General features: G+C 44.1%; 1 protein-coding gene across 4 annotated transcripts in view; it reads left to right on the plus strand.

The window, feature by feature from the left end:
• The window catches only part of baiap2b (BAR/IMD domain containing adaptor protein 2b), a 55,641-nt gene extending 41,986 nt beyond the window's left edge, over positions 1–13,655 (plus strand). For 2 of the 4 annotated variants that reach the window (XM_079372319.1, XM_079372320.1), the window contains 8 exons: positions 108–260; positions 2,419–2,655; positions 4,175–4,373; positions 5,131–5,332; positions 5,908–5,988; positions 6,155–6,323; positions 7,567–7,604; positions 8,527–10,180. In XM_079372319.1, coding sequence (XP_079228445.1) covers positions 108–260; positions 2,419–2,655; positions 4,175–4,373; positions 5,131–5,332; positions 5,908–5,988; positions 6,155–6,323; positions 7,567–7,604; positions 8,527–8,560 — 1,113 coding nt within the window. In that variant the 3' untranslated portion in view covers positions 8,561–10,180. Of the gene's footprint in view, positions 1–107; positions 261–2,418; positions 2,656–4,174; positions 4,374–5,130; positions 5,333–5,907; positions 5,989–6,154; positions 6,324–7,566; positions 7,605–8,526; positions 10,182–13,102; positions 13,147–13,533 lie in introns of those variants that run through there. The other 2 variants (XM_079372318.1, XM_079372317.1) reach the window with 2 other exon arrangements.
• The last annotated feature ends 4,622 nt before the right edge of the window (positions 13,656–18,277 follow it).

Genomic DNA, 18,277 nt, shown 5'->3' on the forward strand with positions numbered 1-18,277 from the left:
GGTCATACCCTTTGAACCTTGTAACTCAAACCGTAGAGATCTGTGTTGCTGTTTTGATAACAGCGTGTTGCAGGATTTTTTGACACTATCCTTGTCCATCACCTCAGTATGTGGAGGCCATCAGCAACAAGCAGAGCGAGCTGGACAACTACATCGCTGAGGGCTACAAGAACGCTCTGTCCGAGGAGAGGAGGAGGTACTGCTTCCTGGTGGACCGTCAGTGTGCCGTGGCGAGGAACAGCAGCACCTACCATGGAAAGGTGAGTGAGAGAAAACTGCCTGGGTGAGGAGTAAGTGGTTGAGGAGGAGGATCAGGAGAGGGTGATTCAGTGAGGAGAAAGGTAAGTGGGTGGAGAAGCAGGGTGAGTGGGGAAGGAGAGGGTGAAGTGGTGAGGAGAGATTAAGTGGGTGAGTAGGAAGGTAACAGGCTGAGGGGGAAGGGAGGCAGTGGGAAAAAGAGTGACCTCCTTCAGTAAGAAGACTCGGTGCACACTCGCTGTGCAGGCATGACATGTTTGAATGAATGATAGATGGAGAACACAAACTGTTGACGTGACAATAAACAAAAGATTTCATTAAAGAGACAACAGAGGATGCATCAGCACTGTCAATCAGTCTGTTGATATTATTATTATTGATCTGCCTGTCTAATGTGTACAGGTCAGTCTAATGTGTACAGGTCAGTCTAATGTGTACAGGTCAGTCTAATGTGTACAGGTCAGTCTGATGTGTACAGGTCAGTCTGATGTGTACAGGTCAGTCTAATGTGTACAGGTCAGTCTAATGTGTACAGGTCAGTCTAATGTGTACAGGTCAGTCTGATGTGTACAGGTCAGTCTGATGTGTACAGGTCAGTCTGATGTGTACAGGTCAGTCTAATGTGTACAGGTCAGTCTGATGTGTACAGGTCAGTCTAATGTGTACAGGTCAGTCTAATGTGTACAGGTCAGTCTGATGTGTACAGGTCAGTCTGATGTGTACAGGTCAGTCTGATGTGTACAGGTCAGTCTGATGTGTACAGGTCAGTCTAATGTGTACAGGTATATCGGACTCCAACAAATTCAGTTTCTGATATTTTTTCTCTGAGGTCAGAAAAATAACACAGCGTCTGCTTGTTGATTATATCATCACCCGGGTAAACACACTGACCAACCTACGCTGTACCTTAGCTGTTTGTGAGGGCTAACAGAGGTTGTGGTGACTCATCACTTTGCGCTGTAAAAGATTTCGCTGTTCGCTCAGAGAAACAAACAATCGATAACCCTTTCATTCCAGTTCATTAGCTGTCCTCAAGAAGCAGTATCATGGACTTAAAGTTAGAGATAAAAGCTTTCCAGCTGGAGTCTCAAGTAACACAGAGCTCACCCTGTTTCTGCTGTTCTTTCATATTTGTGATTGTGTTAATTTATTGGCTCATCCCACCCACACCCTGACGCCCGCAGCAATCAGCAGGGCCAGACGACCTTGTAATGACTCTGTGTTGTTTATCCTCCACACATGCCTGGTGCAGTAATAACTGTTTAAGCTGCATATTCTCCTCCACGCTGTCCCATATTCATGGATTTAGGACTCTCTTATTTATGCACTGAAGAGAAATGCAAATGAGGAGTCTTTATGTAACTGCCCTGCTGCATAATGCGAGCAGGAAATGTAACTCGGCTGAGAGCTTCTCAAACAAGTGCATTCACAGAGAGGATTCATTTATGTCACTGTATCCCACCTGTCATCCGTCTTCTGCATCGACTTCATGTTCTATTCAAAGCCGAACAGAGCTTTTGAGGATTGAGGGTTAGATGGAGGTTTGGGTTGAGGGTTAGATGGAGGTTTGGATTGAGGGTTAGATGGAGGTTTGGGTTGAGGGTTAGATGGAGGTTTGGGTTGAGGGTTAGATGGAGGTTTGGGTTGAGGGTTAGATGGAGGTTTGGGTTGAGGGTTAGATGGAGGTTTGGGTTGAGGGTTAGATGGAGGTTTGGGTTGAGGGTTAGATGGAGGTTTGGGTTGAGGGTTAGATGGAGGTTTGGGTTGAGGGTTAGATGGAGGTTTGGGTTGAGGATTAGATGGAGGTTTGGGTTGAGGGTTAGATGGAGGTTTGGGTTGAGGGTTAGATGGAGGTTTGGGTTGAGGGTTAGATGGAGGTTTGGGTTGAGGGTTAGATGGAAGTTTGGGTTGAGGGTTAGATGGAGGTTTGGGTTGAGGGTTAGATGGAGGTTTGGGTTGAGGGTTAGATGGAGGTTTGGGTTGAGGGTTAGATGGAGGTTTGGGTTGAGGATTGTGGGTGGTTGGGGGGGGGAGGTTTGGTTTGAGTGTTGGGGGAGGTTTGCAGGTTTAATGTAGCTGTTATCAGAATGAAAAAGTTCATGCATGTGTCCGGTTTAGTATCACGTATCATCCTGTTTAGCTCCTCTCTTGTCTCTACAGGGGAAGGAGCTCTTAGCCCAGAAAATCCCAGTGTGGCAGCAGGCGAGCACTGAGCCTAACAAGCTGCCCGATCGGGCCATGTTCTTGGCCCAGCAGATGAGCACTACAGCTGGTACCTTGCCTCCAGGAGCTCATCATCCAGGCATACCCATTTCTGAGCCCATCCCTGGGGCCAAACCTCTGCCGGTGCCTCCAGAACTGGCAGCCCTGAGGGCCAGTGGGGGCCTGGGACAGCAGGTTAGTCTCTTTACTGCCCCTACAATTTTGGTTGCATAGATTTGTGTTTACTCTTGCGCTAAACCATATTTGAAGCTTTTTTTTTAAAACTAAAAACCTGAAGCTTTTGAGAAAGTAATTTACAAAGTTATTGCTCTTTACAAATGTCTTTACATGGGACGACGATGTCCTGGTGATTGGTGTGCACACCATGGAGGATTGGTGCAGGGGCTTTGGTCCACCAGGAAGGCAGCCCAGATCTGGTTCCTATCAGGGGCACTGCTAGGGTCTGTTGGTGCCCACGCATAGGCGGAAATGATAGAGGGGACAGGGGGGTAAAGATCGGGTCCCCCCTTGCCCTTGAAAGTGGTTTTCATTCTCTGCTGAAACCCCCCCACCCCCCCCGAGAGAAAAAAAACAAATTAAATAAAATTTCATAATGATATTTACTCTCAGACCGAAAAACGTGGAGAAGAAATGAGTCTTAAAATGTTCCAAAAAGCTTCATTTGCATGTTGCAATAGTTAATTTTTGGGGGAGAATCCCTCCCAGACCCCCCTCATGTCATTACTTCTGTCTCTTATATATTTCGATCTCGAAGTTTGATGAAACAGACGACGAGCTGACAGTTGATGTAGGCATGCAATGTGTTCATTATTCAGTATCGTTTAGAAGTATGACTTAGCATGTCCTCTTTACAGTGTTCATTAAATACCAGTGTGTTCACGCTCTCTTGATAAAACTGTACTTTTTATTATTTTATTATAAAAAGAAATCCTGTTAGTTGTTCCCCCCCCCCTCGATGCTGATGTCGCTGTCAGATGGGGCCCCATTGGGGTGGTTTTCCGACTGTCATTGCAAAATGTTTACATTTTGAGGTAATGCTGGGATATATACAACATAGATAGGATTGTGATAAACAGCACCACTGTCCTATCTTTAACTAAAGACAGAAAAAAACAACATCAAGGAGGAGCACAAACACCTACACACAAACACTTACACACTCCGTCAAAGACAGGTGAGTGTTACCTGAGTCTCTTTATAACGTCTTGGACTGTGTGGATGGGTGACGCTCCATCTCAACCCAGGAATGCTCAACAGATCCTAACAAATCTCTTTTCAATGCAAATGACATTGTTAGCTTATCATGCTTATTAGCTTGTTGCACAGAAGAGCCCTCTTGCTGCCCCCCTCCGTTCCTGCTCCCTCTGCTGGCCTTCATGATTTACATAAAGATGGCTTTAGTTTGTTCCAAGCTGCTCATTATTAAGCACCAAGCCGATTCAGTGGTGGACTTTGTTCCCAGAATAATCACATTTGGAAAGTGTTTTCCATCTCCCAGTGGTCTTCTGTATGTTTATCTTCAAACCAGCATGTAGTCAAATGTAGGCTTTTCATTAATCAGCCCTTCCTGCCCCAGATCTACTCCCAGCCTTATTATTGATGTGTTGCTTGGCGTTATATAACAGCTCTGGGAGGTAAATGGAGAAGAGTATGAGTTTTAATTGCCTGTGTGCAAATGTCCCTGTCTGTGCAGAGGCTGATGGGAGGATTGGAAGGAGGGATACCTCTGATGAACGGCACAACCGGCATCCACGGTGGAGAGGACTACCAGCAGTGGATGGAGGCAAAGGTGGCTCAGGGCAAAGCTTCAACACAGAGGCACGGAGCCGAGGTCTTTTCCAACACCCTGCCTGTGCGCAAAGTGGCCCCAGCCAAGAACAAGACAGCACTGAGTAAGGACGCCACTGAGCCGGGCCGTGTACCTGTGAGGGATCTGGAAGCATTAACAATAATCCCAGAAACATTATATAGCCTTAGTTTTCTTGTTTTCATCAGCAGTAGTCTTCCTGTCCAGCAGCAGACAGACAGAGAAATAGTCTTAATGTTGCTCTATGTTGTTTGTTTGTGTTGTTTTCATTTGTCACAATGTTTGTTTGATCGTTGCTTCAATCACAGCAGAAGTACTTCAATACATTTCTAGTTATTCTGCAGAGGATTATTTGAAGATGAAACTTCGACAAAGAGCTAAAGTAGTATCAGATTTAATTAGAAACAAAACAGGTGGGAATAAATCTGGAATAAAAATAAAAAGAGGACAGGTTTCACAATAGCATATAGTATATTATATATATTATATATTATATATATTATATAATAGTTTATTTGATTTTTTTTACTCGGCTATTCAGTGCTCAAACCAGTACGAACAGTGAAACACAGTAAGAAAAGACCAAAAAGAAAAGGGTATCTGCACCCTGAAATAATGTACAAATAAACAGAAGAAAACAAATCATAACAAAATATATAATAATAATGGGGGGGACTACACTACGTTGCTAGAGGCTAACCCTTTATCAAAGTAATTGAGGAATTCCAAATCATTTGAAATTTGTGAGCGGAGCCACGTGATGTATTTAAAGAAGAGCTTGTGTGCCTCCTGTTAGTGCTTGAAGAAAAGTGACATCCTCCTCCTCCTCTGATCTCTAATAGTGGAGACCCGCACTCTGCCCAGGTCCAGCTCCATGGCAGCAGGATTGGAGAGAAACGGTAGAACTCGAGTTCAGGCCATCTTCTCACACGCTGCTGGTGACAACAGTACTCTGCTAAGCTTCGCTGAAGGCGACGTTATAACTCTGCTGGTCCCCGAGGCCCGAGATGGCTGGCACTACGGAGAGAACGAGAAGAACAGGATGTGAGTTTGCCACTGAGATGTTCAAACAAACTTTAAATTTGACGTCTCTGATGTCACGTTTTTATCTTTTCCGTCCACTTTTCGTTCATCTTGTTTCAGTAGTTTCATGTAGTTATAAAAGGACTCGGAGGTTATGTCAGGTTTGAGTTAAACTCGGAGGTTAAGTCAGGTTTGAGTTAAACTCGGAGGTTATGTCAGGTTTGAGTTAAACTCGGAGGTTAAGTCAGGTTTGAGTTAAACTCGGAGGTTAAGTCAGGTTTGAGTTAAACTCGGAGGTTAAGTCAGGTTTGAGTTAAACTCGGAGGTTAAGTCAGGTTTGAGTTAAACTCGGAGGTTATGTCAGGTTTGAGTTAAACTCGGAGGTTAAGTCAGGTTTGAGTTAAACTCGGAGGTTAAGTCAGGTTTGAGTTAAACTCGGAGGTTATGTCAGGTTTGAGTTAAACTCGGAGGTTATGTCAGGTTTGAGTTAAACTCGGAGGTTAAGTCAGGTTTGACTTTTAAGATTTAGTCAAATCTCAAGTTAAAGATGTGTAATTGGACCCAGATAATTTTTGGCGTCTCCTCGTGTCTTCCAGGCGTGGCTGGTTCCCCTTCTCCTACACCAGAGTAATCCCTGAAAATGATGCCAACTCCACTAGGCAACTTCGAGGACACAAGTAAGTCGAAGGACCTTCGCAAACTCAAACTACCGCGGGCCTGCTCCCCAGCAGAGTCTCCTTGTAAACATCAACACGTTAACGTTTTTGCAGCAGATGAGGCCAGTAGGATCTGCCACTCTGGGACAACATGTTTACCATCTCTTCATCATCTGTCTGTTTTCAGCCTCCAGCACGGGAAGAGCAGTAGCACAGGAAATCTTCTGGAGAGAGAAGACATGTCTCTGTCTGTCTCTGACTACGGCCTCCACTCCCGTATGATGGCACAGAGCGCTGCTGCGCTGCATGGCAGACAGCAACGCCCCTACAGCGTGGCAGTGCCAGGCTTCTCACAGGTGGGGGGCACAGAAAACACATCAACCCACACACAAGTTCTCAATGACACATAAGCTGAGCTGTCGCCATAAGTTGGCAAAGATCTGTCTCTTCCTTTACCTGCTCTCCTGACCCAAAGCTCGCACACACACGGCGCTCTGCTGCATGAGCTTATGTAAGCGCAGAATAAGTCCTCCTTTGCTTGACTTGTCGTGTGTACTGAAGGATGAGATTGAGATGGGTCAGCACCCAGCTGTCTCGCTGTTAAAGGGAAGTGTGTCTGAGGCGCGACTTGTTAACAGAGCAAGTCTTCGCTCAGCTTACTGAATGAGGAGAAGGAAGAGATGACAAGGTAGGGGGGTTCATATTTCCTCAAAGACAGAAGTAGACTTATGCAACAGTGAAGTGTCCTGTATCAGCGCAGCTCTCTGCCTACGCCTCACCTGGAACACGTAGGCGATGCCTAATTCCTCGGCAATCATGTAACGACTGAAACTTCTTTCAGGGATGGAAATATTTTCTGCTGACATTTATGGAGAGCTGGGTTATGCCATTAGGGTTGTTTGTTTAAAATACTTGAAATGCTTTAACCCTTTAGTAACTGCTGATGTGATGTATTTCAGCAGATGTTTTATTTTAGGTTTTATGGTTTTTGCAGACAAATCAGTGAGCTGGATTCAAATCCTTTCAGAGGATTTATTGCTATTGAATCTTTTTAGAACTCATCTTATTTTGAAACATGCTCTGAACATTTCTTTAAAAATCAGGGTTTATTTTTCAGATCTGATCAAACTGACTTGGGTCAGTTTTCTCTTCCTAACATTTAAAGCATTGTGTCAAACTGTTAACAGTCAATACTCACTTAAAAGCTGGGGTCCTAAGACGCTGCAGTAGTTCTTCTGTAACGTGTCTTTGCTGCCATCTGCTGGCTGCTGTAGACAGTGCAGCATTATCCTTGTGATTTATTTAGATATCTTGATCTGAATGAAGGGACCATTGTTTGTGTCTGAAGGGTTCTGTCTGAACTTATTTCAGATGTCTGTTTCCCTGCTGAGGTGTGATTGGTCAATGCCAAGACTAAAGAGTGATATCCAGCTCCTTCACTGAGACTCAATAAGACTCAATCATTCGTCCATGTGTTAATTAGTCCATGTGTTAGAGGGTCAGACTCACTCACTAGTACATGCACTTTCAGAAGTCTATCTTTTTGTTTGCAATAGGTTGTGTGACCAAAATCTATTCTATCTTTATTTTTGATTGCAGCAAGGAGTTGAAGAATATGAGCCACGCTTCCCTACAAGGTAAGAAACAATGCCCCCTTTTTTTAATACTTAATTCAATCCTAAATCCGGTTCAATTAGATTCCATTAAAGCGCCTTATCAAATCCAAGTTTCTATTCTTGGCTTGTGGGTGGGACGCCAGTGAGGGATTGGGCCCTGTCAGCCGGGCACTGAAGATGCTGAAGGGGGATTGGTTGGTCCTGACCCACAAACATACAACCAGCAGGAGACCTAACCTCATCCATTTGTTGATTTTGGTTTGTGTTTTTTCTCTTTTTTTAAAACACAGTAGACTCAATTTTTAAAGGTATGCAATAGGTTGATTGCGTTCAAGTTCATTTGAAGTTTCTTTTTTATTTATTTGTATTAAAGTAACTATGCTTTGGCTTATCAGCTTCTCACCATGCACTCCATGCATCCTGCAGCTTCTACCTGCTAACTTCACTCACCCGCCCAATCCCTGATGAGCTCAGAGCCCTGTCATTGAGTTGTTCGGAAAACCATCCATATTATCATCAAGTGTATTTTTAAACTTCTCCTCAATGACCAATAATAGAGAATAGATAACACATAGGTCAGGGACAGTTACTGTGTTAATATCCAATCAAAATGAGTCTGGCAGCTTTAAGAGCTTTTTTTTTTTTACTCTGTCGGCATCCTCTCTGTCACACACCTTGACCTTGTCATAACGCTTAGTGGACCTGCTTTGGGCCTATTTCACAGCTGCAGAGACTATCTTCAGGAGCAAAACTGTGTTGTTTATTTATATGATTAAGACTCTAGAATAAGTTCAAATGGGCCCTTTATTAAATAAATACCAGACTTAACGTTTGAGGGCAGACGTGCTTTCTTTCTGTGTGTTCTGTGTGTGTCCTGGTTATGTTTGCTGCTGTGTCTCCTGAGCCAGCCCTCCTGGAAGACTGTCCCTCTCTCTGTTCACAGTTCCACAGAGGGCAAATTGATTTCCACAGTGTGAGGACAGACAGACAAACAGACAGGCACAGACTCAGCAAGACGATTCTACAGGACAGGCACGTCGCTGTCATCTCAACTGAACCTTGTCCTCATCTTTACCCTCTCTTCTTCTTCCCCTTTACTTGCTGCTACCGACAATAACTTTCCCTGAGCCAATCAATGCAAGAAAGAGACTTGTTCTATATCTTCCTCCCCCTCTGAGCTCCCTCCTTCCTCCTTAAATCCTTTCTCTGTGGCCAGTAGCCACACCGGACCACTGGTGAAGCCTTGTTACAGAGCCAAACAACAACACCACAGACTGCTATCTGCGTATTAATAATTCATGTGATAGACATTTTCTCTGCTTATCTTTCATGCATGTTCTTTTACAAATTGCTGGGGATTATATTTATCCACCAACTGGACCACATGTTCAAAAACATGCACTTGTAAAAAAACAACAACATTATAATCAATATTCTACTGGGTCTTTCAGTATTTAACAATAATTGTACCTTTTCATGCTGTGAGGTTTCGTATTCCTCTGAATAAGAGCCAATGGATCACAAGATGTGAACAGCTACTGTAAATGTTTTCACTTCCGGCACAGACACAAAGCCACTTGAATGTTTACTGTAAGTGAATGTGTTTGTCCTACAGTAGAATTGATGCACCTTATGAAAGCAGTACTTCTAAATCTGACTCTTCTGTTACACTAACTGTACTGTACTTCAAGAATCAGCCTTTGTGAGTCAACCTCCTGGTGGAGCTCAGTGTGCTTATACTCACAATACTGGGTTTCTATACTGTTGTTTTGAATATCATACCAAGGCTGAATGAGGTTGACTGTTCCTCTAACACAAGGCTCTGAAGTGTTGATTTGATGTTGAGACCTCATTCAGCTGTTTTGTACTGTTGTCTTTGCAATGAAAGGCTTGATTTAAAAACCACAGTGAGTAAAAAGCTCCTTGTTTTAAGCACTAAAGAAGTGTGTCTGATTCTCTGTGTGCTAAATAAAGTTGCCTGTCTTTACTAACCTCTGTCCCCCTGTTATCTGCTCATGTCAAGACTCATTGGAGGCTTTAAGACTTCACTAAAGGATTTAACTAAGATGGACTTCTTGTAGATTTCTACATTGTCTTTGCTCTCCCCTGTCTTCTCCCTTCTTCATCTGTCTTTGACTCGCCTCCCCCTGAGCTTTGCCAACCCCCTGGTTTCCATCTGTGTTTTGATGAATTTAGAGACAACGGTCGAGTGTAAATGACGAGAAGCTGCCCGTGTTTCTTCTTTTTTCAGTCAAGGTATGACTGCAAAGATAGCACAACAGCCACCTGTGGCCAGATTTACTTCATGCTGATGTGCTTTAAAGGATTTTGTTGTTGAAGATCTTGTACTGAGACTTTATGGACATACATCCTTTGGGCACCAAGAAATGAAGAAGTGTAACACTGAGGGCCTCAAATGGTGAATTTCTATTTTAAACAGTTAAAAATAAATGTAGTCAAAAAGGAACTTTAATTAGTTTTGTTTGTGTTTGTTTGTAGGACTTCATATTTTTGTTGTTTTTCTTTTGTTGAATTCGCTTTTACTTCCATCAGACTTCACAACAGAAGAGCCACGTTCTGCAGTCATAACAAGCTGGTGGTTTCCCTCCTGCTTTAATGCATAAATCAGCTTTTACCACAGGCTTTAACCAACAACATTAACCAGTGTTTACCAGCTTTAACACCTCGAATTAACCAGCAATAACTAACATTAACAGCAATCACTTGCATTAACTAGTGTTAACCAGTGTTAACCAAGGTCAATTACCAGAATTAACCAGAATTTAATTGTATAATCACTATTTACCAGCATGACATGAACCAGCATTACCAGCTGCTCTTTCTGCCTACTTTGCCTCATTTCTCATCCCAACAGTTTTTGAACTAAGTCTTCATAACTTCCTTGTTGCATTTACAAAATGAGTTTGTTTGGTGCACAGTAGTTAAACAGCATCCTACCCTCCCTAATCCACTGCCAAGAACCCACTGCCAAGAACCCACTGCCAAGAACCCACTCTCATGCACCCACTGCCAAGAACCCACTGCCAAGAACCCACTCTCATGCACCCACTGCCAAGAGCCCACTGCCAAGAACCCACTCTCATGCACCCACTGCCAAGAACCCACTGCCAAGAACCCACTCTCATGCACCCACTGCCAAGAACCCACTGCCAAGAACCCACTCTCATGCACCCACTGCCAAGAACCCACTGCCAAGAACCCACTCTCATGCACCCACTGCCAAGAACCCACTCTCATGCACCCACTGCCAAGAACCCACTGCCAAGAACCCACTCTCATGCACCCACTGCCAAGAACCCACTCTCATGCACCCACTGCCAAGAACCCACTGCCAAGAACCCACTCTCATGCACCCACTGCCAAGAACCCACTGCCAAGAACCCACTCTCATGCACCCACTGCCAAGAACCCACTGCCAAGAACCCACTCTCATGCACCCACTGCCAAGAACCCACTGCCAAGAACCCACTCTCATGCACCCACTGCCAAGAACCCACTGCCAAGAACCCACTCTCATGCACCCACTGCCAAGAACCCACTCTCATGCACCCACTGCCAAGAACCCACTGCCAAGAACCCACTCTCATGCACCCACTGCCAAGAACCCACTGCCAAGTACCCACTCTCATGCACCCACTGCCAAGAACCCACTGCCAAGTACCCACTCTCATGCACCCACTGCCAAGAACCCACTCTCATGCACCCACTGCCAAGAACCCACTCTCATGCACCCACTGCCAAGAATCCACTGCCAAGCACCCACTGCCAAGAACCCACTCTCATGCACCCACTGCCAAGAACCCACTCTCATGCACCCACTGCCAAGAACCCACTGCCAAGTACCCACTCTCATGCACCCACTGCCAAGAACCCACTCTCATGCACCCACTGCCAAGAACCCACTGCCAAGCACCCACTGCCAAGAACCCACTCTCATGCACCCACTGCCAAGAACCCACTCTCATGCACCCACTGCCAAGAACCCACTCCCAAGAACCCACTCTCATGCACCCACTGCCAAGAACCCACTCTCAAGCACCCACTGCCAAGAACCCAATCTCAAGCACCCACTGCCAAGAACCCACTCTCAAGCACCCACTGCCAAGAACCCACTCTCAAGCACCCACTCATGCACTCACTGCCAAGCACCCACTCTCAAGCACCCACTCTCATGCACCCACTCTCATGCACCCACTCTCATGCACCCACTGCCAAGAACCCACTGCCAAGAACCCACTGCCAAGCACCCACTGCCAAGAACCCACTCTCATGCACCCACTGCCAAGAACCCACTCTCATGCACCCACTGCCAAGAACCCACTGCCAAGAACCCACTCTCATGCACCCACTGCCAAGAACCCACTGCCAAGTACCCACTCTCATGCACCCACTGCCAAGAACCCACTCTCATGCACCCACTGCCAAGAACCCACTGCCAAGCACCCACTGCAGAGAACCCACTCTCATGCACCCACTGCCAAGAACCCACTCTCATGCACCCACTGCCAAGAACCCACTCCCAAGAACCCACTCTCATGCACCCACTGCCAAGAACCCACTCTCAAGCACCCACTGCCAAGAACCCACTGCCAAGAACCCACTCTCAAGCACCCACTGCCAAGAACCCACTCTCAAGCACCCACTCTCATGCAACCACTCATGCACTCACTGCCAAGCACCCACTCTCAAGCACCCACTCTCATGCACCCACTCTCATGCACCCACTCTCAAGAACCCACTGCCAAGAACCCACTCTCATGCACCCACTCTCAAGAACCCACTGCCAAGAACCCACTCTCATGCACCCACTCTCATGCACCCACTGGCCTGCTCCTCCTCCTGCTGCTGCTGCTTTTAAAGGTACCCTTTTCCTACTAAACTGTTTGTCCAGATCACATCTTATTCACGAAATACTGCAATTGTCTGCCTGTCTTTTCACAACATCGTCATTTTTATGACTGTTTTATTTTATTTGTTGGGATCAAAATGTACCTGTAGCACAAACAATGTCAGTGTTTATAACCTTGATCTGTTTGGGTTTTTATCCATGTATTTGTGTTTCAATTAAACACTCATCGACAGCAGCATACATGATAGAAGCAAGGCACTCTCTAAGTTCACTTGGTATCCACGGTTTCAAGCATTTTAACTTTCCTCGCAATCCTCACAGCAAAGTGGATGATATCTAGGTCCTATATTTGAGCAAACATGTTTACTCACCAACTCTGGTTCTCATGTTAAAATTTTAGATTTGAAAGTCATGCAGTTCAAGAGGACATTAGTTTCATCTCTGTTTAGACTGTATAGACTCAGCTGTCTAAAGCATGGTCTTAGTAATTGTTAAATACTCATGATGTTAATGAGCTAATCCTATACACACACACTCTAACTAAAAAGCAGTAATGAAGCGTTGCAATGTGTCGTATTGGTATAAAACATGTCATTTGATGTATAACAAGCTGCTGACTGCTTACCTGGTGGCTGTCTCTGCCTTTCAGCAAAGGGCCTGATTACGCCCGATTTTGAGCTACCAAAAAACATTGTAAGTGATTATATGTGAGTGTGGCTCTTCACGATCTTCCCACCACAAAGTCCTTTTTCAGTTCTTCATTGTTGTTAAAAAAATTGCTTTGTTGTCATGTAAGCTTTGAGTCCTGGGTGATTTCCATCCCTGTTTTGTTGTTTATGTAATGTGGCTGCATCATCTCTGTTCATATCTAAGATCTGTGTGGCATGTTTCAGCATCGTGCTTTTATCTCTCTCTGCTTATCTTGCATGACTTCTCTGACATTTACGTCATTTTCTGTTGCTGAAAAAAAAGCTTCATTCTGGGCCTTTTTTTGACACCCTTTGCATGATGTTATTCATATTGTTATCAAAATCAATCAATCAAAGACTCTATACATCTCCTTTCTCTTCTTTGTCCTAGCAATGATCCACCCAACTTGCCTGCCGTGGAGGCACCACCAAAACCGCCCCTGTCTGATGATGAGGAGGCTGAAGAGGTGAAGGACACCCTGCTTGATGAAGCTCAGTATGACTCCCTGGAGAAAGCATTGAGCACCCCTGGAAGGGTCTACTGAGCTCCCCCTCAGTTCAAACAAGCTGCAGGCAGATCTCACCTCAGCTTTAAAGCTGTGATTAAACTTCTACATTACAAATGTGTAACTATATGATAAAAAACAAATCCCTGTTTTAGTGGATAGATAATTGGATGTAAGTAAAACCAATCTGTTTTACTCTGGATTCTTTTCAACTGGAGTTGCATTTTCAGATATGTGCTCACATTTTTAGGTAACTCGTGACAGGCCATTCATGTTCACCTGTGTGGCTCACACAGACTATTTGTTCAAATTCAAAGCCACTTAGGTCTCATTTCTCCCCAACGACTGCCCCCTGAGGGGCTCCTGATGTGGACTGACAGAATCTGTATCTGGTCTGATCAGTGGTCTAAAACATCTCTATGCTTTTAAAACAGCTTACTTCCCCTGACGTGTCAACAAAAGGGCTTTAGTGCCAGTAAGCTACACAGCTCATCAGGTATTTCACCTTTAAGCCTCACCTGTATTACTGTCTCCTCCCACAGCATTTCAAGTGGTGTTGGAGCTGTTGAGTCAAACACTGTTAAAACATTCAGATGTCAGGTCTGTTATTTGATACGATATGAAACAGATCATCTAAAGGACTAACAGTCAGCTCATGATGGAGAGAAGATGTCCTGAAACAGAGAAGATAGACTAGCCAGAAGTCATCAACAGTATCTGTGGGATAATTAGTGATAGCATAAGAAGCACTGTAGTATAATCACAGGAAATCTTCTGTATTCAAGCAGCACTGCAGCTGGTGGTGTAGTCATGATTACTGTATCAATGGGATTGATTTCATGTTTAATTAATATCATGTACAAGCAGTTTCTAAGATCTTCTGTAAGCAACAGAGAATTCTTTAATCATTGAATCAACAAGAGAAACACTGTTATGTTTGATATAACTGAGGACTCAAACAACAAGGGTTACACTGATGAAGGTTTTTAATCGTTAAACAAGGCTGAAACTGTTCTTATGTTAAAAATGCTCTCTTCAAAATTATATAGAAAAACACCTTTTTGACTTGATCCCTCTCCATGTCATCAGCTGATCCTGCTCTTTTTAAACTACCCTAACTCTTTATATCATTACTGTATGATCAATTAAATACCATGGCTCGTAGTATTGTACACTGTGAATCACAGCTCTTTAAAGGTTCAACTGATGGGCGGATGTGAGAGCAAAGTTTTCCAGCTGTTCTCCGTTAAATATAAAGTGTTAAAAACACTTATCAGTGTAACTCCAAGTGATACACGATGATTAATGTGATATAATTATGATGACTTACAGTCTGTCTTTTGTGATTTCATGCAGAACAAAGTCTTTGAATTTCATTTTAAGAATAAAGAATCAAGTATTAACCCACGTGTGTGTGTGTGTGTGTGTGTGTGTGTGTGTGTGTGTGTGTGTGTGTGTGTGTGTGTGTGTGTGTGTGTGTGTGTGTGTGTGTGTGTGTGTGTGTGTGTGTGTGTGTGTGTGTGTGTGTGTGTGTGTGTGTGTGTGTGTGTGTGTGTGTGTGTGTGTATGCGTGTGTGCATGTGCGTGCTGTAATGCTGGACTCAGTATACACCTGTAATATAGCAGATCATACTGAAGTGACACACACTTGGGGTCTGATTTACTAAACGTTTGTGTGTATTCAAACAACGTGCATCTGATGTTCTAACAGCGTGCAGAGAGGATTACATCTTTCACGTGTTTTTCATTTAGTACGTTTGCCTAGATAAATATGCAATATGGGGTGTTTCTGCTTAAGTGTGCAAAATACTGGGATAACAATGTGATTTACCAAAGCAGGCAAAAACTGCTGTGATTGTGACGGTGTCTGAATTTAACATGTTTGAAATGAAGGTACTGATCCAGGAGTTCAGGGTTACACACAACAGGCTGCAGTTAGCAGGAGACACGATAGATAGATAGATAGATAGATAGATAGATAGATAGATAGATAGATAGATAGATACTTTATTGATCCCGAAGGAAATTCAAGTTTTTTTATTTTTTTTTATTTTTAGAGACATGGGCTCAATAAAAGAAGAGTAAAGATCGCTTTTGTTCCCCACACACACGTTAACATGTTTCAATGACAGAAACATCAATGGGATGCTTTTTTGATTTTGCTTCAATCATTTTTAACAAAGAGAAACAGCCTGATTAAAGTAATATAACTGAACATTCACAGCCTGCATTCTGAAGAACTGCAGCGTTCACATTTATGTCGTCCTGCTTCCTTCTTCTCATCAACATTACATTTTAAACTGAGTATTTCCTTTTCCTCATGTTGCACGTCTCTCTGGTCTCCTTTAGCAAACACACACAGTGCTGCTGCACAAAGGTCCGATCAGTGCGCCTCAGCGTCTGAGCCACAGCTCGGACTTCCTGCACAACGTCTGACAATTCATTCACAGCATGAAGAACAGAGAGGCAGCTTTTAATTTCATGGTTTTCTAATAAGACAAATGTTGTTTTTGTTATATTCAGATTTATCTGCTATAAATCCTGGACCTTCGTTTGTCTCTCACTAATATCCATTTTGCACTCAGTCGTCCTGTTTTCCGTCCAAACTCTCCGTGATGTAAACCAGTAGAACACGTTAAAGCCTGTCTGACATACGACAGCCTCCACAAGCTTTGACCTGTTATCATCCACACACGTGTTCTTAGTAAATCACCTGCAAAACACCCACAAACCAAACATGCAAACTTTTGCACTGAACACGCAATTTAGTACTCTTTAATTGGGATCTTTGTAAATCAGGCCCTTGGTGTTTTTACTAAAGTAAGGAAGCAACTGGACCTACACAGTGTGTACACATACGACAACTTTATCAGACCTATTTCATTGATATTTTTTTTGTACACTGAATAGTTTGATTATACAGATATTTATGGATTAGTCCTACTGTCTATATTTGTAGGAATGTTGAATAATAAATAATAATACATTTTCAAGCCACCCAAGGTCTGGCTTAGAGGCTGAATTAGAGGAGCCATGGTCTTAAGGGCAGAGGAGAGACAGTTATAATAGTAAGTCACCAGGTCAGCAGGGGAGGGCTGAGGTAGGAGCTGATCAGAGTGGAAACATTTGTGGTGTTGATATGATTGATGTTTCTGAAGGAGATTGTCTGTTGTTCTTTGACTTTGTGAAGTTGAGTGTGAATGTTAAAAAGCAGCTTTATGGTCAAAAATGGGGAAAGCCATGATGTCAAGGTTGGTGGGGGTGATGCCAGTGCAGTAGATTAAGTCCAGTATGTGGCCTTTGTTACGGGTTGGGAGGTTGACATGTTGTGTGATTCCAAGACAGTCCAGGTGTGATGTGAAGTCGTTGGCAAAGGTAATGGATGAATTGTCGATGTGTATGTTGAAATCGCAGAGGAGGATAACAGTGGGAACATGGCACAAACAGATGTTAGTGGTGATTAGAATTCATTGAGGAAAAGAGTGGAAGGTTTTGGAGATGGTGACAATGATGGTGGATAGGAACTAAACATTCAAAGGAGGAATGATGGGGGACAGTGACAGCAGTGACTTTGATGTTATCATGGTAAAGGAGAGCAAGACCGCCCCCCTCCCTGTAGCACAGGGTTTACTAATAAAAGAAAAACCCGATGGAGCAGCCTCATTTAGCTGGGAACATTTGTTTGGCTGTTGCCAAATCTCTGTGAGGCATAAAATGTCCAGCGATCAGCAGAGCCTTGTTACTGAGAGATCTAATGTTAAGCAGACAGAGTTTCAGACAGGTGAGTGGTGTGTATGTGGTTGCTTGTGTGGTCCTGGAGAAGATCTGCAGACGTAACATCTCTGTTTCCGTGTAGCACTCAGAGTCTCATGGTGTGAGAGGGGCAGCGTTGTAGTTCAGTGGTAGATGATCCAGGTGATGGAGCCACAGGACCAGCGAAATGAAGGCAGAGGAATGAGCCGCGCGGGCAGCAGCTCCACTGAAGACGGAGGGACAGCTGAGCCACACCAGGAATTAGCAGCAGGCTAGCCGACCAGTAAACTAAGCGTCCACCACGTTTGACAGCAATTCGTGGGTGCAGGTAAGCGTCCAAGAGTTCTGGCAGGGTGACAGTGGACCAGTCGTCTCGGGCGTGCTTCGTGGGGTGCGGAGGGGAGTCCCAGGGATCCGGTGCAATGTGATCCTTGTACTGGTGAAGCTAGCCCAGGTGCTAACCAGTGTCGAGGCAGTAACAGCAAACAGGTAATGACTATTAACTGGTGTTTCAGTGTGACAGAGTGGTAGATCGATCAAGCCGAATCTAGCAGATGGCTTTAAAGTCCAAAGTTCATAAACAATGTGAGCAAAAGAAAGATGTCACAAAACAGTGGAGGAGGAACAGCAGCAGCTTGCCAGCGGTCCCCCTCTCGACGTAAGCAGTCACATGACCTAGCAGAGTTTTTTTTATGTTTTCTGAACTTAAAGGTCAACTGCAGAGGAAAAACACTGAAGAAATTCTCAAACTAAACAGAAGTAAAATTTAGATGTTCATTTGATGGAGAATCTTGGGGGTGGGCCAGTAATGGACTAAGTGGTTATTCTGGTGAAGTTATAAGCCTTATCATGTTCTGTGTGGTTCGAGAAAGTCGT

The sequence above is a fragment of the Symphodus melops genome (genome assembly GCF_947650265.1).
Source record: "Symphodus melops genome assembly, chromosome: 21".
Taxonomy (NCBI): Eukaryota; Metazoa; Chordata; class Actinopteri; order Labriformes; family Labridae; genus Symphodus; species Symphodus melops.